General features: G+C 44.7%; 1 protein-coding gene across 2 annotated transcripts; it reads left to right on the top strand.

Annotated features, from left to right (window-relative positions):
- Nucleotides 1-3985: 3985 nt before the first annotated feature.
- On the top strand, nucleotides 3986-21552 carry FBXO32 (F-box protein 32). 2 transcript variants are annotated; one of them, XM_075270132.1, is made up of 9 exons: nucleotides 3988-4199; nucleotides 10761-10894; nucleotides 11028-11077; nucleotides 12613-12705; nucleotides 15696-15789; nucleotides 16115-16299; nucleotides 17000-17182; nucleotides 18339-18482; nucleotides 19554-21552. In XM_075270132.1, exons 1-9 carry the CDS (start codon nucleotides 4087-4089, stop codon nucleotides 19641-19643), a joined length of 1086 nt encoding a protein of 361 aa, XP_075126233.1. In that variant the 5' UTR covers nucleotides 3988-4086; the 3' UTR covers nucleotides 19644-21552. The 2 variants fall into 2 exon arrangements, with proteins under 2 accessions (XP_075126234.1, XP_075126233.1); XM_075270133.1 differs by lacking the exon at nucleotides 18339-18482 and having other exon boundaries at nucleotides 3986-4199.
- Nucleotides 21553-27943: the final 6391 nt, after the last annotated feature.

The raw sequence follows: 27943 nt of genomic DNA, 5'->3' as shown, positions 1-27943 counted from the left end.
CAGGTGCTGATAATTATACAAATTAGAGAAGCATCACATGATTTTTTAAACAGTGCCAATACTTTTGTCCACCCCCTTTTTTATGTTTGCTGTGGAATTCTATCCAATTTGGCTTTTTGACAATTCTTTTTGTGGTTTTCCATTGAAGACAAATTAAATGAAGATAATAACACCAAAGAATTTGTGATTGCAATCATTTTCTGGAAGAAACTGAGTATTATCTGACAGAATTGCAGGGGTGCCAATACTTTTGGTCAACACTGTATATATAGGCACACACATATATACCGCTTGTGTACACGGCAGTATTTATAGGTTAGATTCCTCCTATGTATTTTTAGCCAAAAGCCAGATTAGATCCCAGCAGAAGAAAGAAGAAAGTCCTCCAAAGTAAATGTTTTTCCTGATTCTCCGCTGAGATTTGTTGTTGTTTTTAGCAAAATATAGACCAAGGGACAAAGACTGAAACTCTGGCCATGTATATAAGCCTATATGTACCGGAGATGGAATATTTCCATATTTTCCATGATAGAAATCTAGAAATGTGACCTAATCTGGGCGGAGCTTAGCTGTCACATGACATAATCGACACAAAAACTAACGCGGCTGGAAAAGTTTAGTGACCGGAGTTTCACTTTAAGGGGTTAATACGCCATGTTGGAGGCGGGACTGTTTTCAATAAACAACCTTCCCCCGCACCTTCACATGACGCAGTTCATGGGTTAGTCACTTAGTTAATATTTAGCATAAAGTGAACTTTACTAGTTATCGGTTATCAGACGCCATTATTTTCCAGCCTCACGGGGCACATTTATTACAATAGTCTGAAAGCAAGACTGTTTTTGTCGTCCATAGGAACCAATCACAGTGCAGCTTTCATGTTTCAGTAGCAGAATACAAATTGAAAGCTGCGCTATAATTGGTTCCTATGGACAACTAAGACAGTCTTCCTTTTAGACCATTTTTACAAATCTGGCCCTATATAGTTTTGGGAATTGACCTCCCTATGGGGTTGCGATGGCTACATCAATCTAAACTGATGCAAAGTAAACGTGGAGCAGGTGTCCATAGCAACCAATCACGCTGCTTCTTTCATTTTGAAAAGAGTCTCTGAAAAACGAAAGCTAAAACCTGATTGGTTGCTACAGTGGCGTGTGCGAAAACTGTTTCCTAAAACCACTGGCATTTTTCTTTCTGCCTCCGATTCATTTCAATGGGATTTTCAAGGTAGAATTAATGTGAAGACAAGGCCTGAGAAATCAGCCACAGGAAAAAAACTGCCCCTCACTCCTACTGAAATGAATGGGAGAGCTGGGAGTGTTTTTCAGTGTGAACGCACCCTAATTCAGACCGCCCCCATTTTGGGATTCAACTACTGTATTTTTCGGACTATAAGACGCACTTTTTTCCCCCCAAATTTCGGAGGAAAATGAGGGTGCGTCTTATAGTCTGAATGTGGGTGGAGGAGTGGGTTTGCAGCATGGCTGCGCTACTGCCACCGCTGGTTTTCTTCAGCGGCAGGAGCGTGACAATCTGCAGGCCCCGGCATCCGCCGGTCTATTACAGCAGATGCCGGGGACTGTCTTAGCTGCCGCGGCCTGCAGATTGCCGTGCTACTGCCGCTGAAGAAAACCAGCGGTGGCAGTAGCGCGGCCATGCTGCAAATCCGCTCCTCCTCCACAGGTCCCGGCAGTCAGTTAGCCCCCCCCCACCGGCCCCATACCTTTAGTGATGCAGGCCGGCTCCTGCACGGCGAGGCCGCAGGAGCCGACCTGTTCCGATGACAGCCGGGAGCCTAATAAAGGCTCCCAGGCCTGTCATAGATATATATTACTATCGCGGCTGGTCTATGACCCTCCGCGATAGTAATGTATAGAATCTCCCATAGACGGCAATACACTTGTATTGCCATCTATGGGACTTGCAATCAAATGATTGCAGGTTCAAGCCCCCTAGGTGGGGGATAATAAAATAGTAAAAAAAAAAAAAAAAAACACTTAAAAAAAATATAATAAAAAATAAAATAAATAAAAGTTCACCTCCTTTCCCTAGAATACATATAAAAGTATAACATTACTGTGAAACATACACATTAGGTATCCCTGTGTCTGAAAATGCCCGGTCTACTAATATTTTTATGTACAGTGAACGTCAAAATCAAAAGTGCTAAACTGCCGGGTTTTTCTCTCTGTTTTGCCTCTGAATTAAATAAAAGGTGATCTAAGCAATAAACATTTCCCAAAATGGTATAACTAAAAAGTACACCTGGCCCCACAAAAAAAACGCCCTATACATCCCCGTACAGCTGCAGGGTCACCTGTCAATGTGGCCTTGCAGCTGTTCCAAAACTACAACTCCCATATATTAAATATTTTACCATTTTTTGGCTGAAAATTTTTTTTCCCTATTTTTCTCCTCTAAAACCTGGGTGCGTCTTATAGTCCGAAAAATACGGTAACTTGTTCATGAAAACTTTTTTCAATGGCAAAAAAACTATAAGCAGGGCAAAAATCAAGGAGAGCCCAAGGAGAATGTGCCCCAGGACCCTATCTATCTATCTATCTATCTATCTATCTATCTATCTATCTATCTATCTATCTCTCTCTCTCATCTATCTATCTATCTATCTATCTATCTATCTATCTATCTATCTATCTATCTATCCCATATCTATCTCCTATCTATCTATCTATCTATCTATCTATCTATCTATCTATCTATCTATCTATCTATCTATCTATCTATCTATCTATCCATCCATCCCATATCTATCTCCTATCTATCTATCCTATCATATCTATCTATCTATCTATCTATCTATCTATCTATCTATCTATCTATCTAATCATCTATCTATCTATCTATCTATCTCCTATCTATCTATCTATCTATCTATCTATCTATCTATCTATCTATATCTCTCCTATCTATCTATCTATCTATCTATCTATCTATCTATCTATCTATCTCCTATCTATCTACATATCTACCTATCCATCATTTTTATCTCATACCTGTCTGTCCTATCCCAGCAGATAAGTAGATACACTTATATCCAGTCTAGACAATGCTCTGTGACTTCAGGTTCACACTAGGGCTGGGGATGCTAAATGATGGAGGAGCTGGACCGCTAAGACATCAGCTATACACGTATCCTGGTCCACGTGCAGGACTTTGCTCTTCAATGATTTTCAGGGGTCTCTTCAACGGAGACTCCAGTGCAAATGTGCCCCAGTCCGAGCGAAACACATCAGCACCAGCGGCACTCTCTGATAGTTTGCTACAATGTGTCAGTCTGGAGTCGTTGTCACTCACAGAGCATTGTCTAGGCTGGATACAATTGTATGTTTAGCTCACAGAGCATTGTCTACACTGGATACAATTGTCTCCACTTCTCAGGACTTGCTATGTACAGTCTCCGAATAGAAACAAGAGGCTTCTCATTCACTGACAGCAAGCAGGGTTCTTGATAGGGTGAAGAATAGAAACATAAAGTCTATTAGAAAGTTGTAGCTCTTATATTTCCAGTGACTAAGCTTCATTTATATGGAACTGGAAAGTCCCTTGAGACAACAGTTCTGTATATTATCTCTCGTTAATTATCGGCCTATAATGACCTCCTTGTTGCGACACTACAAGGCGTCCTACATACAACGCTCCTCGCAGCAACCCGAGCGGCGACACTTGTGACACTGTGATTATGTTCCTGTTTACAAGGCGAGTCAACTGTACACGGGTTAATGTTACCATTCCATGTAACCCCACAATTAGGGGGGTATCAGGGCTCGGTGGTGGGCTTCTCACCTGAAGGGGGTGTCAGAGTGACAGCTACAATGTTGCGGCTGCAGCTGTTGCGCTCAGGACACAGCCTGGAGATTGAGTTTCCAATTTTGCAATAACAAAGCTGAGGTATAAACAAAGCCACATGTCAGCGGCGGAGGCCGGGCCTGAAACTTCCGGCAACAAAGCCTGGCCTATAAATAGCATAGAACAAGCTGGGAACAGCAGAGAGAGAACACTGCAAGAGCAGACAGAGGCGCACAAAGCAGCTGATACCCAGGACAATAGCTCACAACGCACTCCGCCATGCCTTTCCTAGGACAGGACTGGAGGTCCCCTGGCCAGAACTGGGTGAAGACTGACGATGGATGGAAAAGATTCCTGGAGGAACATAGCAACTTCGTCGGTGACATCAACAGGTCAGTAATGACAAGTCTAATCCGTTCCATCTAGAATAATCCTCTACATCGCATCTATACGGGGTGGATCATCTATACCGTCAAGGTCTATGGATGTGGCAGAGACGGATTCATTAACGTATTGTTTGGTAATTCTGTGTGCATGTACGACATCAGATAACACAAAGGGCTCTGCTACATCTGGCAAACTCAATTCTGATGCATCTCACCAAGATGGTGTAAACACAGCTGCAAACTCAGCTCTGCTATATCTGTGCAGTGTTACTTAGCCGTAAAGTGTCCCTGACTAATACAGTATAGCGTACAAGTCAGCTCTGCTACATCTCACCAAGACGATGTAAACACAGCTGACAAACTCAGCTCTAATATATATGTGATGCATTAAATAGCTGTGAAATGTCTTCAAGTAATATACTATAAAATAGAAGTCAGCTCTGCTACATCTGACCAAGACGATGTAAACACAGCTTGCAAACTCAGCTCTGCTACCTCTGTAGCCGTAAAGTGTCCAAGACTAATATACTATGATATACGAGTCAGCTCTGCTACATTTAACCAACATCTAAACAAAGACGGTGTAAACACAACTGCAAACTCAGCTCTACTACATCTTTGTGCTATTAATTTGCCATAAAGTCCCCCAGATTAATATACTATAATGTACAAATCAGCTCTGCTACATCTGAGAAACGCAGTTCTGATGTATCTGACCAAGACAGTGCTGACAAACACAGCTCTGCTACATCTGTGCACTATTAATTTGCCATATAATAGGCTACATCCGCTTTGTGTCCCCAAGAGCTTGCGATCTAGTCCTTGACATGAATTATTTCTGCCTTGTAAACAAGCAGGGGATATCAGATCCTGTTTATAAGGGATATTACACGTACTGGGGCATGCTGGGAGTTGTAGTTTCGCCATAGCTTGGAATGAGATTACGCTATTTCAGTTTGGTGCAATGCAGCTACATTGTATCAGTGCATTGATACATTGAGGATGGGCAGAGCGGGGACTACAAGTCTCAGTATCCTCAGCAGGCAGGCAGGGATACCGCAGCTTCCTGATCTATAATAAGGCGGTGTAAACAGTGACTTGGCTGCTGGAGCTTTCTAGAGATCTGTTTCTTCCCTGGGATCTCAGCTATGCTCAGCTCACTTGTTTTTGTTTCCCTTCTGCAAAGCATGTGACCTGCAATGGCCTCAGCTGCCCTGTAGGTGGCGCTAGATCAATCATTGACAGGATTCCTGGCACATGACAGGCAGGGTGACATTGCCCAGAACGGTTGGCCAGCTGTTATCACCCTGTATACTGTTTGTACATTGTATACGGTGACGGCGATCTGGAGCTTGTAATAACAGCGCAAATGTTTACATAGCAGAGATATAGACTTATATATAGAAGCTTTGTATGGATGACCGTATTCTGTCTGAGCGATGATTAGAGTACGGCGTCCTCACATGCTTATGTAACTCTCGTATACTAAAGTGGGGGACCCCTATAACATAAATCTATAGGGTCAGGATACCCCATTGATAACAACTAGACAAAAATGGGGTAAAACAGTCACAATTTTCGCCACTTTTTAAGTTTAGGGATCAAGGCCCAGACTGGCAGAGGTTTCAATTCTGCCTGACGGGGGCCCCGAGATGCGCCAGAATTAGGAAGAGGTCACATCCCTTTAGAAATTCTGCCGCATCCCGCACCGGCAGGGGAATAGACCATGGCCGCGTTTCCTACACCAATGTAATATCCCAATAATATCTTTATACGTCATAGTATCCTGTCCTGATGGGTTGTTACAATGTGTCAGCGCAGGTAAAATGGAATCCAGGCTCTTTAGCTCTCACAGCATTATCTAGACTGGATGCAACTGTGACAACCCCTCAGCTGTGTAAAGTATTAGGGTCTGCGCACTTTGCAAGCGGAGATCGTGAACGCTCGGTATGCCGGTTTTGATGTCCCCTGCGACAGCGGAGGATGCCTTCATTTTTGGTACATCCACAAGGAGTCTGCGTGCAAAAGTGGCCCCAAGACCCATTCTTATATATTCATAATACTGATCCCCTATCCACAGGAGTGTCTGATCGCTGGGGGTACAATTGCTTGGACCCCCAGTGATCACACAAGCGGGGGTCCCTGTATCCCCTGGGTGAGTGGAGTTGTAGTGCACATACGCGACCACCGCTCCATTGACTTCTATAGCACTGTGTCCATCATTCCCATAGAGGTGAATGGAGCAGTGGTCACACATGTGCACTACTGCTCCACTCGGGGACCCCCGTACTCATCCCTGCAGTCGAGCGCCCCCAGACACGATGACGTTGGGGGAGGGGTAGATCTTCTTGCCATTGACCGATGACTGTTGGGAGGAATCTCTGTAAATAAGTCACTTTCTGACTACATAACATGTTATTTATAGACCTTTGTGTCTGGGGTTGTCGCTCCCGTCTGCTAGAGAGCTGCTGTTGTATAACACATGACGTGCGACAATAACAAACAGTCCCAGTTCGGGAAAGCTGGGTGGTAACCACTATAACGGCTACAAAAGCTTCCATTGGGGTCCTCACCCAGCTTTCCTAGGTACCTGAATGATATAATGACTAGATATTTATATATTACTGATGTGAAAACTTTCCTAATCTAGGTAAATTTGTCATTCAGGAGACTGGGAAAGGTGGATGACAACTTTTTCAGTAGCTGTAACGTCGGCTATAATGGTTGTCAATACATGACTTCATACAGAGGACTACTTTCTTCCAAGAACAGCGCCACTTCAGCCTATAGGCTGAGTCTGGTAGTGCAGCAAAGCCCCATTCACTTAAAAAAGAGCCGAGCTGCAATACCAGACACAACCTGTAGGCAAGGGTGGCGCTGTATTTGTAAGAAAGCAGCCATATATTTCTAATTTCATCCCCTTTAAGGATAAACTTATTCATCCTGATCTAATGTGAGAACTACAGAATTGCTATAACATTTAAACATAGAATAAAGTAGCAGAATTATGTCATTCAGGGTTTGTAGAAAGCTGAGTTCCACTATTTTAATAGGTTTAATAGGACAGTTTCATATGCACCACGATATGGGGATGACTTAACCCCCCCGTTTTTGTGGCAGCGTGGATCTGTCTCCTAGCGCTCTTGGACCTGTGACAAGTGTAGGGATAAACCATTTAATAATCAGGGGTGAACTTGCCCGTGCTGCACCCTCCACAGAAGCCGCATTATACGAGCGATGTGTAATCCTTTCAGAAATCCGTCTGGCTGTGACATATCGCCGCTCGGTTCCCTATTATGTAACCTATTGTTGGGCAATATTTGGAAGAACAGACAATTCATCTGCACAGCAGGCGCTCAATTGTTGGCCCCCGGTCCGCTGTCAAGAAATGATCCTTTTTAGGACTGTAGGAACCATTCCCAGTTTTTTTGGGAATTAAAGATATGTGAATATTTATTACATTCTACATGTGCCATAATAACACCCGCCATCCTTTGGCGCACTCTCAATTGGCGCAGTGGGGCTCTTGGGTGTAGAGGTAGTAGTCACACCTGGCCCTAGTGCCTGGGGGGCCCAAAGGCTCCGCTGCCTCATAAGAAGTATTAGTTATGGTTCTAGTGGTCATATAGCATCCTCCCGACCATCCTGGACTCAGTGGGAGAGTCCCAGAGGGGATATTATATCGTGAGGGACATATTAAAGGGGACACTATACTGTGGGGGACATATTGAGGGGGACATTATACTGTGGGGGTCATATTAAGGGGGACATTATACTGTGAGGGACATATTAAGGGGTCATTATACTGTGGGGGCCATATTAAGGGGACATTGTACTGTCAGGGCCATATTAAAGGGGACACTATACTGGGGGGGCATATTATGGGGGACTTAAACTGTGGGGGCCATATTAAAAAGGGCACTATACTGTGGGGCAATATTAAGGGGACATTGTACTGTAGGGGCCATATTAAAGGGGACATTATACTGTGGGGGCCATATTAAAAAGGGCACTATACTGTGGGGCAATATTAAGGGGACATTGTACTGTAGGGGCCATATTAAAGGGGACATTATACTGTGGGGGCCATATTAAAGGGGACATTATACTGTGGGAGCCATATTAAAGGGGACATTATACTGTGGGAGCCATATTAAGGGGACATTATACTGTGGGGGCCATATTAAGGGGACATTATACTGTGGATGCCATATTAAAGGGGACACTATACTGGGGGGGCCATTTTATGGGGGACTTATACTGTGGGGGCCATATTAAGAGGGGCACTATACTGTGGGGCCATATTAAAGGGCACATTATACTGTGGGGGCCATATTAAGGGGTCTTTATACTGTGGGGGACATATTAAGGGGGACTTATACTGTGGGGGCCATATTAAGGGGACATTGTACTGTAGGGGCCATATTAAGGGGACATTATACTGTGGGTGCCATATTAAGGGGACATTGTACTGTGGGGGCCATATTAAGGGGACATTATACTGTGGGGGCCATATTAAGGGGACATTGTACTGTAGGGGCCATATTAAGGGGACATTATACTGTGGGGGCCATATTAAGGGGACATTGTACTGTAGGGGCCATATTAAGGGGACATTATACTGTGGGGGCCATATTAAGGGGACATTGTACTGTAGGGGCCATATTAAGGGGACATTATACTGTGGGGGCCATATTAAGGGGACATTGTACTGTGGGGGCCATATTAAAGGGGACATTATACTGTGGGGGCCATATTAAGGGGACATTGTACTGTAGGGGTCATATTAAGGGGACATTATACTGTGGGTGCCATATTAAGGGGACACTATACTGTGGGGGCCATATTAAGGGGATATTGTACTGTAGGTGCCATATTAAAGGGGACATTATACTGTGGAGGCCATATTAAAGGGGACATTATACTGTGGGGGCCATATTAAGGGGACATTATACTGTGGATGCCATATTAAAGGGGACACTATACTGGGGGGGGCATTTTATGGGGGACTTATACTGTGGGGGCCATATTAAGAGGGGCACTATACTGTGGGGCCATATTAAAGGGCACATTATACTGTGGGGGCCATATTAAGGGGTCTTTATACTGTGGGGGACATATTAAGGGGGACTTATACTGTGGGGGCCATATTAAGGGGACATTGTACTGTAGGGGCCATATTAAGGGGACATTATACTGTGGGGGCCATATTAAGGGGACATTGTACTGTGGGGGCCATATTAAAGGGGACATTATACTGTGGGGGCCATATTAAGGGGACATTGTACTGTAGGGGTCATATTAAGGGGACATTATACTGTGGGTGCCATATTAAGGGGACACTATACTGTGGGGGCCATATTAAGGGGACATTATACTGTGGGGGCCATATTAAGGGGACATTATACTGTGGGTGCCATATTAAGGGGACACTATACTGTGGGGGCCATATTAAGGGGATATTGTACTGTAGGTGCCATATTAAAGGGGACATTATACTGTGGAGGCCATATTAAGGGGGACATTATACTGTTTGGGCCATATTAAGGGGAACATTATACTGTGGGTGCCGTATTAAAGGGGACATTATACTGTGGGGGCCATATTAAGGGGACATTATACTGTGGGGGCCATATTAAGGGGACATTGTACTCTGGGGGCCATATTAAAGGGGACATTATACTGTGGGGGCCATATTAAGGGGACATTGTACTGTAGGGGTCATATTAAGGGGACATTATACTGTGGGTGCCATATTAAGGGGACACTATACTGTGGGGGCCATATTAAGGGGATATTGTACTGTAGGTGCCATATTAAAGGGGACATTATACTGTGGAGGCCATATTAAGGGGAACATTATACTGTGGGTGCCGTATTAAAGGGGACATTATACTGTGGATGCCATATTAAAGGGGACATTATACTGTGGGGGCCATATTAAGGGGACATTATACTTTGGAGATGGAGCTAGTTGTGTGACACTGTGACTTTAAGTTAACAACATTAATACAACCTTGAAAAGTAAGCAGCAATCCATGTCACCAGCTCAGCTCTGCTACATCGGCATGCTGAGGCTTGTCTGTGAGCAGCTATACATTATTACTGGCCTGTACTGTGAGTCATTGTCAGTACTATTCCAGTGTTTGTTCTGTATACAGTTTCCCTGGCACTGTTCCTGTGATCCAGGTTATTTAAAGGGCTAGCACGTCTTAGATTACGGAGTGATCTTACTTTGTAGTATCGGTCCACATGCCCTAAAAACGAAGGTATTAAAGTCCTCTCCACAACCAGATACAATATATTACAATGAGTATACGTGAAGGTTTCCGCTCACTGACAGCAAGCAGAGCTCTTGAAAGCTGTAAATTGATACAAAGTATAATAAATAGATGCGGAATGTTTCATTATATAACAAATAATTGGATTCCCACGACATAATCATTCTATAATAATGTAGCTCTGCATCTTTAAGATCTCTGCTATCTGTCAGTGAATATACAGTATGTCGCCATTCACTGTCAGCAAGCAGTGATGGATCTGATGAATGAATTCCTGTCTTTCTAGTTATTGCCATGTAGAGAACAATAAGGAGAATAATAAGGAGAACAATAAGGAGAACCTCATCGCTAATCTCAACTACGACATCGCTGCTAAGAAGAGAAAGAAGGATTTCCTCAACAACAATACCAAGACACAATGTAAGTGACTGTGACCGCACCGCCTGACCATGGGCCGCACGCTCACTGCTGCGTCACACACATTATACTGTATGATGAATGGTCCTATTATGGGGGAAATAATAAATCGTTCTCTTATCATTGTCTCTACCAGATTTCTACCAAGAGAAGTGGATCTATGTGCACAAAGGAAGCACCAAAGAGGTGAGGACAAGACTCTATTCCTTACTTAATGCTCTATGGCAGGGGTGTAACCATACCTCCCAACTCTTGAAGAACCGAAAGAGGGACAAAATGTGCAGCGCGCAACACTTTTGTGTTGACACCGACCATTCTCATTAATTTTTCATGTGCCCGCACACAGTATAATCCTCCTACAGTCACCCGTAAATTATATGTCCCCCCCTTTATCTCTTCCCCAGTTTCATATACACCCTTCATCTGCCCCCAGTTTTATGTCCCCCCTCCATCTCTGCCCCCAGATTCATGTCCCCTCCATCTCTGCCCCCAGTTTCATGTCCCCTCCATCTCTGCCCCCAGTTTCATGTCCCCTCCATCTCTGCCCCCAGATTCATGTCCCCCATCTCTGCCCCCAGATTCATGTCCCCCCATCTCTGTCCCAGATTCATGTCCCCTCCATCTCTGCCCCCAGATTCATGTCCCCCATCTCTGTCCCCAGATTCATGTCCCTCCATCTCTGCCCCCAGATTCATGTCCCCCATCTCTGCCCCCAGATTCATGTCCCCCCATCTCTGTCCCAGATTCATGTCCCCTCCATCTCTGCCCCCAGTTTCATGTCCCTCCATCTCTGTCCCCAGATTCATGTCCCCCATCTCTGCCCTCAGTTTCATGTCCCTCCATCTCTGCCCCCAGATTCATGTCCCCCATCTCTGCCCCCAGATTCATGTCCCCTCCATCTCTGCCCCCAGATTCATGTCCCCCATCTCTGTCCCCAGATTCATGTCCCTCCATCTCTGACCCCAGATTCATGTCCCCCATCTCTGCCCCCAGATTCATGTCCCCCCATCTCTGTCCCAGATTCATGTCCCCTCCATCTCTGCCCCCAGTTTCATGTCCCTCCATCTCTGCCCCCAGATTCATGTCCCCCATCTCTGCCCTCAGTTTCATGTCCCTCCATCTCTGCCCCCAGATTCATGTCCCCACATCTCTGCCCCCAGTGTCATGCCGTCCTCTCCTTCATCTGCCCCCAATTTCACGTTCCACCTGTGTACACATTACACTTACCTTCTCCTTCGCTCCCTCGCCGCTCTCTGCGTGCCGCTGTCTCTCTCTCTCACTGGAACACAGTTGTAGACGCGATGTGATGTCATCACATCGCGTCTACAAAGCCAGTAGCCAGTGTGCAGTAGCCCTGGCAGGGGCCGGGATTGGTAAGTGACGCCACGGCCCCCACAAACACTATTATTATACTCGGGGGTCTTTTCAGACCAGGAGAGGTAAGGAACATAGAAAACACTGTTACTTACCTCTCCGGGCTCCAGACAGGCTTCGGGCCTACTTCTGTGACGCCCCTGAGTTTGCTGACCTTGGAAGAGGCAGTAACCGGCTACATGATTATTGTAGCGAGGACAGTACAGCGCGTATCTAAGCAGCTTTCTGACCGTCCTGTTAGCGAACCAGTACCAAAAACCTTATGTCTAGCCCTAACAAGGCGATCTAAGCACATTTCCAAAAATGAACATTCCTCCATAACTTATAGGCCTTCCTTCTTTCTTCAGCGCCATGGGTACTGCACTCTAGGAGAGGCTTTCAACCGCTTGGATTTCTCCACGGCCATCTTGGACTCTCGGAGGTTCAACTATGTTGTACGAGTAAGTATCTACAATGTCTTTTTGAGTTTGCTGACCAAAAATGATGGACATTTGTTGACCATTCTATTGTATTGCCCCATTAGCCTTCAATATGGGTCAGGGCAAATATTATTTTTGCCCAGGCTTTTACCATGATAATATTTACCTTGGTTTTGGCAGACCCGAATAAAATGTAATTTCCGCAGTTGTCCGCGTGCCATCCGACGAGCATCTGTGTAATCGCAACACGTAACCCGATGCTTTGTGTATTCATTACAAAAACAAGAACACCACGTGTCCTGGCAGCAGTGCCCGGCGGGTTATAAATCACAGGGCATTGCCGAAACTTGTCGTGGAAGCTGTGCCCTGAAGATGGTTCACTCGCACTTGCTTTGTCTCCTTGGCTGCCCTTTTTGTCTAATCTTAGAGAAAACTTGGCCTCTTCCGAAAAGTTCTAGAAAGTTCTCAAATTTCACAGTCTAATTTGCTTATCTTTCACCAATGACATGGGAAGCCGATGACCCTATCAGGAAGGTTTTGGATTGCGGGAATAAACTGGAGAACCCTGTCAAAAAAAAATCCAAAAAATCCAAAAATACCGACAAAATACAAAAACACACTTAAAAACATTGGCTCAAAATTCACTTTTATTTATATTTAGGTTATCAAAATGATACGGACTAATTGCGAGATATGAGATCCACTATAATGGCGGCGCTATAGGAGGGGCAGAGGAAACAGTCGAACCTAGGTCCTAGTGTTTGAGTGGGCCTAAGTGCCCCTCTGCAACCCGTAGGAGGGGGCCCGATACACGTATGGCACTGGGACCCTGGAGCATACAGCTAGAGGATCATGGGTAATCCTTACTATACTGGTTACATAAATCTAGACATAAGCGAAGGATATAACGTAATGGTAATTCATGGCACATGGCAGATGACATCACCCCGATGAGTCACTCCTGATGATGTCATCTTCACATGACATGCTGTGTTTTTATATAACCTGTAGGAAGGATGATCTCATCATCTCTTTTTCGGTATCGAGGTCATGTTTGTTGTTGTAAAGCAAATATTAACTCTATGGACATGACAGGGTTGGAGTCGATGCAAAATCTACGGCCGTGAAAGAGTTAAAGCAAATCTGACTACTATCTATAGTCATGAAAGAGTTAAAGAAAATCACAGTCATGAAAGAGTTAAAGTGTTTTCTAAGATGACACATCCTTAGGATGGGTCTTTGATATCAGGTCGGTGGGGGTCTGACAACTGGCACCCTCACGATCAGCTGTACCGATCAGCGAACCGAACCAGAACAACACAGCGCCATCCACTATGTAGTGGCCGTGCCAGGTTACTGCAGCTCAGCTCTCATTTACTTGATCATCTCACATTAGCAGGCAGCTGCTCGTGATTTTATCATTGGTTTGTCAATGAAAGCCAAATTTTATTATTTCTCACAATACCTTTACAATACACCTCACATTAAGACCACCCCGAGGCTGAGGAAATAGACCCTGACAGCGGGCCAGTTCCTCTCTGCACTTGTCACCTCCGGGAAAACATCTGTGTGCAAAAATGGAAAAATTAAGAGAAAAAAACATTCTGGTTTTGCTGGCTGATAAAACCGAGATGATGAATCACAATCCGTCTGATCAATAAAACGCGATCCGCCATCCACATCATTATTACACGGGCCAAAGTGAATCCATCAATATTTCAGCATATCCCAAAATATACTAATACCATAAAATTACCCCGCCGGCGCCCAAACACATCTGCTTCCTTAAAGATTTGCATTCCCCATGAAATTACCATTTTGGGACATTTTAAACCTCTGCTTTGTGTCGTCCCTCTGTTACTCCTCCTGGAAATTTTAAAGAAACTGGGTGGTACCATTTGCTTTGTCTACAGGGGGTGTCTATGTAACAGTGCTAATGCATAGAGCGCCTGGGTCTTTGGGCCACCACCTACCATAGGCTACTTGTCATAGTCTTTAGATACTGGGGTTCCTTGGGCCCACCAGATAATATGGGGCCAACCACTAGGAAATAGATCATAGTACCCGTCAAATTTGGGTGCCTTTTAGTGGACCGTTATTGTGTTAGAGCCTGGGTCCACCACTGCTGCTGCAGCGCCTCATATCGGTACCAGGTATTAGTCATGTAATTTCATTTATATTTAGTTTACTTGGCCTTGGACTGATCAGTCCATTTCTACCTCCGCAAGGTTGTATCACATGACCCACAATCTGGTCGCTGACAACCAGTAGGATGACATTTGACAGGGATGTTATTGATGTTCAGTCACCGACCTGCCTAAAATCTGGAGACTTGCCAAGGAAATACATTATCGAAAAAATTCAAAAACATTTTTCAAAAAATATCTGCCCCATGCGGCTGGAACAACTGTATTGGCTTGTGCAATGGAAAGAGAACCTGATCCGGCCCTGAGTCATGATGCTGTGTCCCAGTGATAAGTCACATGCCGGTGACTGCCCGGAGTGACTGCGGCAGGTGGATGACACTGGATGATGGCGCTGCCAGGTGTTTAGCTTTTCGTAAAGTGACTATTTTCCATGTGACATCAGGCCGTACCAGTTGGCCGCTCCGTTATCAGGGGAACTTTCAGTAGTAAATAAATAAGGCCTGCCACATGTGGCCTGCTCTATATTACTGCTGGCACAGTCATGTCTTACAGAAGATTCAAAAACATTGGCCTTGGTGATGACATGGTGGAGCCCTGATGCCCCATTATATCACATAAAAGATGGTTGACACCCACGCCTGGGCCTCGGCAATGCGGATAAGTGTAGAGTAGGGTAATCTGGAAACCCACTGAGAAGCTGGCCATATACTCTCATAGGCCAACCCTGCTGTTTTTGGAAAGCTGGGTGATAACCCATGTTGCAGCAGGTCACCTTGCTTTCCCAGAAGTAGGATGGATGTCTGACCATTATCTTCTTCTAATTTTGTGGGATTTTTAATATTTTTTCCTTCTCCCCCCCCACAGCTCTTAGAACTGATTGCTAAGTCCCAGCTGACGTCCCTGAGCGGCATTGCCCAGAAGAATTACATGAACTTACTGGAGAAGGTTGTGCAGAAAGGTAAGGGCACAGAGTGTTTAAGCAATTCCTCTGACTACGAGTGTCACTGTGTTCACCTCCGTAAGGCAGAGGGTCCTGTTACTAGGACCCTCTGTCACCAAGTGTTCAATTTCCCTACAGTGCCCCCGCAGGGGATATTAAGTATTACAGTTTTCAGTGAATTCAGTGGTCTAGCTATCGAGCTAGTAGAGCAGGAGTATGGCGTACATTTTACTAGGGGTCTATGGGAGATCCACCGGCCATGACTGTGGTGTAGGGAACTAACATTTGGAGAAAAAGTGATATTTTCTTGAAAACTAAATCTTTTGATCGTTTCTCATGACAGTTCTTGAAGATCAGCAGAACATTCGCCTGATCAAGGAATTGCTGCAAACCTTGTACATGTCCCTCTGCACCTTGGTGGAAGGAGTGGGCAAGTCTGTCCTGGTGGGGAACATTAACTTCTGGGTTCACAGAATGGAAACCATCCTGGACTGGCAGCAACAGCTCAACAATATCCAGATCACCAGGGTAAGGGGGAAAGCCGAAATATTAAGAAGTTCTAATATAATAGATATCAGAGGGATAGATAGATAGATAGATAGATAGATAGATAGATAGATAGATAGATAGATAGGAGATAGATAGATAGATAGATAGATAGATAGATAGGAGATAGATAGATAGATAGATAGATAGATAGATAGATAGATGATAGATAGATAGATAGATAGATAGATAGATAGATAGATAGATAGGAGATAGATAGATAGATAGATAGATAGAAAGGAGATAGATAGATAGATAGATAGATAGATAGATAGATAGATAGGAGATAGATAGATAGATAGATAGATAGATAGATAGATAGATAGATAGGAGATAGATAGATAGATAGATAGATAGATAGATAGATAGATAGGTAGATAGATAGATAGATAGGAGATAGATAGATAGATAGATAGATAGATAGATAGATAGATAGATAGGAGAGAGATAGATAGATAGATAGATAGATAGGAGATAGATAGATAAATAGGAGATAGATAGATAGATAGATAGAGAGAGAGAGAGAGAGAGAGAGAGATAGATAGATAGATAGATAGATAGATAGATAGATAGATAGATAGGAGATAGATAGATAGATAGATAGATAGATAGATAGATAGATAGTGTCATCATGATGGCGGACATTCTTCTCAGCTTAACACATTGTCTCTTCTATCTATAGCCTGCGGGTAAAGGAATGACCTTAACAGATCTGCCCTTGTGTCTGCAACTGAACATCATGCAGAGGTTAACAGATGGCAGGGATATCGTGTGCTTGGGCCAAGTGTCCTCAGATTTGCAGGTTCTCAGCGAGGACCGTCTGTTGTGGAAAAAGCTCTGTCAGTATCACTTTACAGAACGGCAGGTAACTCTATCCGCAGGCACAAAACACGTTCTGTCCACCTTTCAGAGCCTTCCTATACTCAGCACAATAGCGGCAGTATCCTCATACACCAGGGACACTGCACACTCATGGCGGCTTTATGGAGCATGCTCAGTAGTGGTTTACCTCTGTTCATTGCTAGGACCAAGTCCAATAAGGTTAAGTTCATATATGTACTGATGGACCCCGTTGACTATAATAGGTGTCTGTCCGGTGTAGACGAAAAAAGTGCTGAAAGCCCGATTTCAATTTTACAAAATCTGATACCCGTTGGAACCCAATATAGTCAATGGGGTAACGTTGGACTCCATATGTTACTGCTGTTTTAGCAGATCACTATTGTAAACCTAAGCTGACAATGTCGGTCAGATGGTTGTTCCCCTCTACCAACAAAAACAAATACAATCAACCAAACTGAGTGTGCATGTGTATGGGGCTGCCATGAGGAATAGCTGTTGGCCAAACAAGTATTTAAGTATTACCGAAGCTATATAGCAGGTTTAATTCTAAGTTTAGGCACTTAAAGGGAATGTGTCACCAGAACCTAGAATATCAACCCAGCCCTCGGATAGATAGGTTAGGGTCACCTGAATCAAATGGTGTTTTCCCCGTCCGAATCAGTAACTCCGTTGCCAAGATACGGCCATTTTAACATTATGCAAATGAGCTCTGGGCGCTACCATTGCTCCAAAGAGCTAAAATATACATTGACAAAAACAGGGATATCTCTGCAACGGAAGCAGCTATTCACATGGGGATAACACCGCTTGGTTCAGGTGACCCTAACCTATCTATCTGCAGGCTGGGTTGATAGACTGGGTCTGGTGATACAATCCCTTTAAGTGGCAGATTTCTGCCTTCAGCTACGTCAGAAGTAGAAGTGACTTCCTGCTTAGAGGATTCTCCTCCTTCCTCCCTACCGCAGCTTACCTGTCACAGGACAATACAAAAGCACAAGTTTATATACAAGTCTATAGAAAGTGATATAGAATCTGATATTGGGGACTAGATGTATATATGTCCATCAGTTACCTATAAATATAATAAATTCACGTCCTATGATAATACTATAACATAATACGAGACATAATAAAGGTGTTCATAGACATTATATATATATATATATTGTTATCTATAGATCCGTAAGAGGCTGATCATGTCAGATAAGGGGCACCTGGACTGGAAGAAAATGTACTTCAAACTGGTCCGCTGTTACCCCAGAAGAGAGCAGTATGGGGACACACTACAGTTCTGCCGCCATTGTCACATCTTGTCCTGGAAGGTAGGAGCAGGGGTGATGGGGCGGGGGAGCAGTGGTTTAGCTTTTATGGCATCAGGAACTCATGAAAATGACAGCCCGAGTGCCCATGTAACAATGCCAAAGTGCCCGCATAACAGTGTTAGAGTACCCACATAATAGTGTAAAAGTGCGCACGTAACAAAGCTAGAGTACCCACGTATTACGGTAAAAGTGCCCACTTAAAAAGGCTAGCGTAACAATCACATAATAGAGTAGAAGTGCCCACATATTAGAAAATGTTCCCTAAACAGAATAAGTGCACCCCCATAACAGTGTACCCCAATAATGACTACCAGAGTGGCCATATTACAGAGCAGGAGTGCCCACATATTAGTACCGAAGTGTCCCCATAACAGCGTCAGCCAGACTGCCCCAAAGATGATGACCAAAGTGCCCAAATAATGGAAGCAAAATGTTGCCATGTCTGAATAAGAGTGCCCCCATACAGTGCCAGCCACGTGACCCAACAATGAGAGTCAGAAGGTCCACATAACTGTCATGCCAGCCAGACTATCCAACAATGGTAGCCAGAGTCTCCCCATAACAGAGCCACCCAGACTAACCAATGATGGTTGCCAGAGTCTCCCCATAACAGTGGCAGCTAGATTATCTAACAATGATTACCAGAGTATCCCCATAACAGTGCCAGCCAGACAATCCAACAATGGTCGCCAGAGTGTCCACGTGACATTGCCAGCTAAATGCCCCCATAGTAGTGACAGTCAGAGTACCACATAACAAAAGCAGAGTCCCCAAACAACCAAAATGTCCCTATAACACAGCGTGCCCCCATAACTACGCCATCCAGAATGCTCACATAGCAGAATCAGAGCGTCTAAACAACATAACAGTGCCAGCCAGGATGTCTCCATAACAAGTCCCAGGGTGCTCATCTAGTAGTGCCAGCAAGAGTGTCCCCATAACAAACAAATAGATCAACTAGTGCCCCTCAATACTGTGTAATAACAAGACTGCCACCTGCTGGCCGAGCACTGCTATGACAATTTTTGCAAAGTGTATTCCTAGCCATTAACCCTTATATTTCCCTCCTAGGGCACAGAGCACCCCTGCACGGCCAACAACCCTGAGAGCTGCTTGGTCTCTCTGTCCCCACAGGATTTTATCAACCTATTCCGATTCTGAACCTATCGGCCCGAACTTAACAAACTGAATCCTTCCACGGCCGAGCTGTAAATAGTGTAAATTTCTCATACGACAATGATCGCTGCCTTCGGAAATGGCGACGTTCACCGGGAAAGTAAACGTCTGGAGGAAAGAGGAACAAATATCTCGTAGGAACAGGAAACTGGAGGATCTGGATGAAACTGGGCGGATACGGTTTATACGAAGGACGTTCACGAATGAACGCCAATGGCCCAATTTACTGTAATCCAAGGGGTAACTGGTGCCCACAACCGGAGAACTTACACACTACATTTATTTCTACCTCTTCTTCACCCTAAACCAATAGAAGTCGCCCGTTTCGTGGAAGCGGGCGCAGGAGCAAGCGGTCAGGTGTGAACGAGTGATAAGCGTGAATGTTCATTGCGAGGAAATGAGAAACGTCGCCGGACAGAATATCGGACTTTCCGCCATGTATCATATTTTCGTGTGGTTGCTCGCACACTACTTTCTATAGTGTGGACTTGTAGTGGTAACATTTCCTCCGTGTCTTAACCTATTTAAAGGGGAAGCTTTGATTTCCATAAAGGCGAGTTACACAGCACTATTTTTTTTTTTAGCACAGATACTATGTATATGTTCACACAAATGCACTTTTTTAACTTTTTATACTTGTTTGTCTATTTTTAAGCATAGGGAAGAACGTTGATGTATATATTTGGAATATGTGAAGGGTTAAAGGGAACCCGTCATGTTGAAACGGCAGTCCTATCTGCGGGCGGCATGTTATAGAGCAGGAGGAGCCGAGAAGATTGATATATAGGTTTATGGGAAAAGATTCAATGTAACTTGTCAATATCCCTGCTCATTCTGGGTTTAGGAGTCCGGGGGGCGGTCCTAATTACTGCCAGTAACTGATTAGGACTCATACATAGAAAGAGCATAGATATAGGCAGCGCCGCACCTCCCATGAGGCGACCTGAAGCGACCACTTCAGGCGGCGCTATGTCAGGGCCCCAGGGAGGGCGGCATTTTTGCTTACCTAAGCCAGTCCAGGACAAGCTGTCCTGGACTGGCTTAGCACCGAGCGGTGGATTGGGGAGGCCGCTGAAGCAGCGCTGCTCCAGCGGACTCCCCTCATGCTCAGGCAGAGAGCAGGTCCTCTCCGTGCCTGCTCTCTGCCTGCGAACGCTGCTAAGCCCCGCCCCCTTTGCTGCGCCCCAAGGGGGGGGGGCGGCTTTCTGTCGTTCGCCTCGGGCGGCGAAAGGGGTAGGTTCACCCCTGGATATAGCTATACTGGAACTATATATCGACCCGCTCTGCTCTATAAGGTGCCGCCTGCAGATTGCAACACGTTTTCATTATGGAGGACTCGCTTTAAGGCCAGGATAGAGTAGCAAAATGGACAGGAGCAATAATCTGTTTGACCAGAGTCCTATTAATAAATAGGCTTAGAAGAAGTCCTATGGCTAGGGGTTGGGTTGGCAGAAGGTCTGTAGGCCCTTAAAGGGAACTTGTCAGGTCTAGCTAGGACAATAAACCACCCACAAACCCCTAGAGACCAATGGTTTAGGGTCCCAAATAGCCTACTCCTAACTAAAAAATGAACCTTTATACTTAACTAGAGAAGAGTCTCGTTTGACTGCTCTCCAGTATTCCCAATACCTGTGCAGTTCTTCATTGAAGCCAAGGATGTACACCGCGGCTTCACTGCGCATGCGCCAAAGACCTGAAGGTCTATTCCTCTGGCGTCATACAGCAACCAGGTATATAGCTTTATTTTTTTCATGGTGGCCTTAGACATTCTTATGAGTAGGCTCTTTGAAACGCTAAACCACTGGACCATGAGGGTCTATCGGTGGCTCAGATTCCTGACTAGACCTGAAAGGTTCCCTTTAAGTGGGTTTCTCATTGGTGCAATGATGTCAAACAGCAGACATTACTAGAGTATATCTATTGTAGATCGTGTACAGAGTGACGTCTCTGTTGGCCGGGTTGTGACTTAAGGTATAGCTTTTGTTCCTTAGCTCAAGGACTATGGACGGTGTGGTTTGGTGCTCTTTGTATTGTGCATGGTGAGACGTCATAGTCACGAGTATGTTGACTCTTCGTCTAGGTACCTTCAATAATAGTCACATCATGGAGTCTCTAGACCTTCCAGAAGACTTATGTGATGTCACATTGGCCATTCGCCAATGACTGTTTTTGGACTTCCCAACCAATATAGATAAGCCTTATTCACATTCATGTTGGGGTTAAATTGTAAACTATTGGGCACTGTAGGCAATGAGTGTTATGGAGATCAATATTGATCAATATAATTGTGGACTGTCTGAATTCACAAGGTTTATGAGAAATGGTCTCCAAGAACCTGCAGTCCCCAGTCAGTATTATTGTAGATGGTTCCTGCGCCCATAAAACTGTGGTGACCACTAGATTAGACTTCGTTCTAGTGACGTTACTGAGGCGTGAGGCACAAAGTGCAGCCTGGTAATCCACTGACTTGTATTGAACAGGACCAAAAATGAGAACCTGATTGTTGCAGATCAGTGGTCCTCATCATTATTGGTCCTAGGGCTGGATTAAATTTGGTGGAAGGCGCCAAACAATTGGTATTGGTCCTTATACCATCTTTTGGCCTGGACCTTCTCTGATCCCTAAGGCAGTCACATATGTGAGACATGGACATGGATGGTCATAACCCTCTCCTTGTTCATGGAAGTTATGAAAACCATATGGTCACCAAGTGGGTGGAGAAGTCTGTTATGTGCCCAAGGTGGTGGAAGCCAAAGTGAACATGTCCTAACGTCCTCCTGTAATTCTGGCCAGTAAGTAGCTAGGGCCGGGTCTTGATTGGTGGAGGTCTCCAAGCAAGCAATATGGTGTGGGTACCCATGCCATTTTTGGGCTTGGACTTTCTTTGATCACATATAAGAGACATGGATGGTCATGGGCCTCTCCATGTTTATGGAAGTTATGGAGACAGCCATGCAGGCAACTCCATTAGAGGTCACCAAGTTAGTGACTGAAGTCTGCTAGGTACCCAAGGTGGTCGTAGCCAAATGACACATGTCCTATTGTCCTCCTTATATTCTGGGCCTTTAAAGATGATCGGTCAATCCATGGTGCGTATTTTAGGTGTAGAGGAGACAATTGCAATTGGGTCTTGAAGCCTCAGATGGCCCAAAGGCCTCTCTACCACATAGAAAACAGCATTATTCTAGATTGCACATGGTAAGTGGGGGCCCCATTATATATTTAGCATTGGGGCCCGGGAACTTCAAGTTACACCTCTGGCAATGCCCATGGGGATGTTGGATACGGTTCACATAATTTCTGAGGAAGTCTCCTCAACAATTGTGCAATAGATATAGCGAAATAAGTCCTCACCTGCTGATATGTAGATGATGGAAATCCGAAGAACAAAGGGAAGAACATGTATAGTATATATGAAGTATATATATATATTCCACCAGGAGTTTTGACTTTTCCACTTTGCATGTCTATTTTTTTTCTTCTGTGAAAGAAATTGGAAATCCTGATGTGTATTGAGAGCGTAGACTGTTGTACGGAGTATCTGGTGTGAGGCTGCGGCACTACCATTCCTATGGTACAAATATTACCGTGTGTGATGGATTATTATGAATGCAGAATGTCTACCAATTATTATTTTTATTTATATGGATTTTTTATTTTTTTTTTTGTCCTGAGGCTTGTACATAGAAGAAGGTGACTCCATAGGCTTCTGTGAGGGTCCGGCTCTGGTGGGTAACCAGTACCAAAGCAAGATTCCCCTTATAAGAGGACCTATGGTGTTAGTAGTATGGGGGAGTAAATTTAGGGAAACAATCTGTTCGGAATGGAGGGGGCAAAATCTGGCACCAAAATATGGGGCGACTACTCTTTAATGTACCCTAAGGGGGTGTCGGCACTAAACCACCGTTTTGGGGTTATCCAGAATTAGAAAACATGGCTTTGTTCTTCTCAGGAAGTGATGTCACATGACCGTGCTATCGTTCGGGTCCCCTGATGGGCCTGAATGACGGAAAGCCCAGCACAGATATGACCTTAACCGTAGTGGTGCGCCCCATATTATATTTTGCTCTGGCCCTCCCCTTCTCTATGTGCCAGTGGTTCCTTCCAGTCTAAAACCGACTATTTTTTGCACCTTTTCAGAAGGTTTCTCCCCAGGATCGGCCATATTGTGGGACTGTACATGAATATATTTATCGGATCATTGCTATGTTTGCTTTTGTTTTTAAACCGCCAAGAGATACGGCTTCATGATATCTACTAGACCTTATTCCTGTGGGATACGTCCGCGACACTGCAGAGAACGGAGCGCGGACTGCTGGACGTACGAGAATGAGACGGACCATAATGCTGTTCACCCGCCATGACCTGTGAAATTTTTACTGTATGAACTCATACACTGCAATAAAACATGACATGTTTACAAGGATTCCTGTCATTCTCTGAGATGGTTTCTGTAACACGGCGTGATATACGGGCTGTACACTATATGGGGACACATTACACTGACAGGGGCTTGTATGACCTCCCATTCTAAATCCATAAGATTTGTTGGAGGCGTCTATGAGAATTTGTGCCCATTCATCCAGACGCAGTAGTGAGGTCAGACACTGATGCTGGGTAATATCGTCATCTCCTTTGTAGTTCATCCCTTGGGTGTTGGATGGGGTTGAGATTAGGGCTTGGTGCGGGCAGTCAAGTGTTCCCACAGGAAACTTCTAAGGCTACCATGGAGCTGCTCGGCCATGAAGATCCAGATGGGCCACAGTTTATGTGCTGATGTTAATACTAGAGGAGGTTTGGACTCAGCAGGGCGATGCTGACTTTTCTCAGTGGCGCCCCCTTTCTGTAACCTTATGTGGTCTCCCTGCACTTTATATCTGAATTGCTGTGGTTCTTTCCGCGTATCAATAACATGGCTCAAAGGTGATGGTGGCATATTTCGGAGGGAAGACATTTTTGGAGTTGTCCTTGTAACAACCACTTTCCAAAAGGATGATGCCCAAATAACCTGTTATTAGTGTGTCCTGTGTGAACGGCGACAACAACAAAGATTACAATGCAAATAAAAGTGCACATCACATGAATACATACATTGAATTGTAGTCCTTGAGCGTTGTCTTCGAGAATCACTACTGTATCCGTAGGGTTATACTTGCAGTGGTCCTCTCTAAACCAGTAAGTCCTCGAAAAATCCTGTAAATCGGGGAAAGGTCGGTAACCACTGGATTACCAGTGACTACCAAGTACGTAACATAGGACAGTACAGGACTGAAGACTCAGGAAAGTATAAAAGATGAATTTGTATCCTGGAAAACATATGATGTACTGTAGACTAAAAGGGAGAGGACCCAGAGCCCCCAGACCACCAGGACTGGATACTGAACCACTGAAAAGAAGCTTGTCCCCCGAGGCCATGGTTGACCGTGGTCCATAAATTCATACATAGTCCATACAAACAAAAAAATGACTGACCTAAACATGGATCGTTAATTGGAGATCCAAGGGGGTGTCTCAAATTAATGATCTATTGTAAGGACACGCCCTAAAGATTAATTTTGGGTCTTGGATATCCCTTTAAGGCTAAGGTCCCAAGTAGCGATCCACAACAAAAAAATCATTGTGGATTTTCCAGCAGCGCTATTCTCAGAAAGTCTTCAGAATTTTCCTCTGCTTCCAATATACATACAGTGTTGGGCAAAAGTATTGGCGCCCCTGCAATTCTGTCAGATAATACTCAGTGTCTTCCACTGGTAATATCTTCGTTTATTTTGCTTGCAATGAAAAAATGTCACATCATTGATCATTTTACACAAAACTCCATAAATGGTCCGGACAGAAGTATTGGCGCCCTCAGCCTAATACTTGGTAGCACAACCTTTAGACACAATAACTGCGCACAACCGCTTCCGCTAACCAGCAATGAGTTTCTTACAAGGCTCTGCTGCAATCTTAGACCCTTCTTCTTTGGCAAACTGCTCGCTATCCCCCCTGAGATGTGAAGGGGGCCTTCTCCAAACTGCCACCAAGAGATCTCTCCCCCTCCCCCACAGGTGTCCTATGGGATTCAGGGCTGGACTCATTGCTGCCACTTTACAAGTCTCCAGGGCTTTCTCTCACCACCATTTTCTAGTGCTGACCTGAAGTGTGTTTTGGGTCCTTGTCCTGCTGGAAGAGCCCTGACCTCTGAGGGAGACCCCGCTTTCTCACACTGGGCCCTACATGATGCTGCACAATGTGTTGGTCGTCTTCAGACTTCATAATGCCATGCACACGGTCAAGCAGTCCAGGGCCAGAGGCAGCAAAGCAACCCCAAACCATCAGGGACCCTCCGCCATGTCTGACTGTAGGGGGCGTCTTCTTTTCTTTGAAGGCCTCTCTTTTTCCCTGTAAACTCTATGTTGAGGCCTTTTCCTACTTTTGTCTCCTCTGACCAGAGAACATTCTTCCAGAACGGTTTTGGCTTTCTCAGGTAAGTTTTGGCAAACTCCAGCCTGGCTTATGTCTCTGGGTAAGAAGTGGGGTCTTCCTGGGTCTCCTACCATACAGTCCCTTCTCATTCAGACGCTGACACTGGATAGTACGGGGTGACACTGTTGTACCCTCGGACTGCAGGGCAGCTTGGACTTGTTTGGATGTTAGTCGAGGTTCTTTATCCGCCATCCGCACAATCTTGCGGTGAAATCTCTCGTCAATTTTTCTTTTCTGTCCACATCTAGGGAGGTTAGCCACAGTGCCATGGGCTTTACACTTCTTGATGACACTGCGCACGGTAGACACAGGAACATTCAGGTCTTTGGAGATGGACTTGTAGCCTTGAGATTGCTCATGCTTCCTCACAATTTTGCTTCTCAAGTCCTCAGACAGTTCTTTGGTCTTCTTTCTTTTCTCCATGCTCAATGTGGTACACACAAGGACACAGGACAGAGGTGGAGTCAACTTTAATCCATTTCAACTGGCTGCAAGTATTATTTAGTTATTGCCACCACCTGTTAGGTGCCTCAGGTAAGTAACAGGTGCTGTTAATTACACAAATTAGAGAAGCATCACATGATTTTTCAAACAGTGCCAATACTTTTGTCCACCCCCTTTTTTATGTTTGCTGTGGAATTATATCCAATTTGGCTTTCTGACAATTTTTTTTGTGGTTTTCCATTAAAGACAAATTAAATGAAGATAATACCAAAGAATTTGTGATTGCAATCATTTTCTGGAAGAAACTGAGTATTATCTGACAGAATTGCAGGGGTGCCAATACTTTTGGCCAACACTGTATAGGAAAACCTCCAGTGTTTCTGTAGGTACAGGGTTAGGCAGGGAGGTATGGATGATTTGAACGGGGCGCCACGCACGGTGGGGATAACCTTGGCGGATAAAGAGCGGGGGTATCTGCTTGTCAGGAGCCACCATTTCAGTAACAATGGAGTCATGGTTGATAGAGCATCGTGTGTTCGTGTAAAACGGGCCGTTCTGTCATTCAAACAGAGACGTTTCCGGAATCATCTCAACGTTGGCCGTCATGGTCGTGTTCCGAAGTTTGACACGATAATGAAGTGGGTGAATCACTGTCAACGAACAGGTTCTTTGAGACCCAGAACTGCGCGAGGAGGTGACCGAACGGTACGGACCCCGTAAAGCATATGAAAGGTTGCGTCAAGCAGTTGAAGCCAGCCCTCGACATCAATGTTTTAATTTCTTTTTTCTTTTGTTTTTCTTTGATTTTTGTAATGGCAACATCCAATCTACACACTGAAAAAATAAAATTTGAGTTTCGTTGAAAAATGAGCGCGTAACTGTTATTTCCAATCATCCATACCTGCCTGCCTAATCCTGTATAATTGACAGGCTGCGATTTCCAAAACCGCAACGATTTTGGAAATCGCCATGTCTCCACTGTGCATATTTTTCAATAAAGTGTGAATAGGATTCACTCGAATCCCATCTACTTTACAATGCCTGTATAGTCAATGGGGTCTCTCGGTGTCACTGTTTTAGAGGTCCGGCTCTCTGATGCCCCGGAGGACCCAGACCATGGAGACCGTGGCGCTAGTGTGAACCTAGTATGAAGGGACTTTTCTTGTTTTGTATGCTGTAAATACAATCGATGATGGGTGTTATAGTCCTTGTATAATTATGGGGTACGGTCTACGTACTTGTGACTGCCTTTCACATCTCAGTAATCTTGGCACACCGTCCCGCTCCTAGCAGTGGATGTAGTCATGGTTTACAGCGGTAGCCTCTAATATAATCATATACGTTTCCTGTTTTCACCACTGTCTAGACACAAC

This window comes from Leptodactylus fuscus, chromosome 4 (genome assembly GCF_031893055.1).
Source record: "Leptodactylus fuscus isolate aLepFus1 chromosome 4, aLepFus1.hap2, whole genome shotgun sequence".
NCBI lineage: Eukaryota > Metazoa > Chordata > Amphibia > Anura > Leptodactylidae > Leptodactylus > Leptodactylus fuscus.
Note: the sequence above shows the minus strand (reverse complement) of the source record. Positions and strands in the feature narration are given on the sequence as shown.

Coding starts and splice junctions, on each gene's coding strand:
- FBXO32 (XM_075270132.1), top strand. CDS start 4,087: ATGCCTTTCCTAGGACAGGACTGGAGGTCCCCTGGCCAGAACTGGGTG. Junction 10,895..11,027: donor CAACAATACCAAGACACAAT/GTAAGTGACTGT, acceptor TGTCTCTACCAG/ATTTCTACCAAGAGAAGTGG. Junction 18,483..19,553: donor GTCACATCTTGTCCTGGAAG/GTAGGAGCAGGG, acceptor TTTCCCTCCTAG/GGCACAGAGCACCCCTGCAC.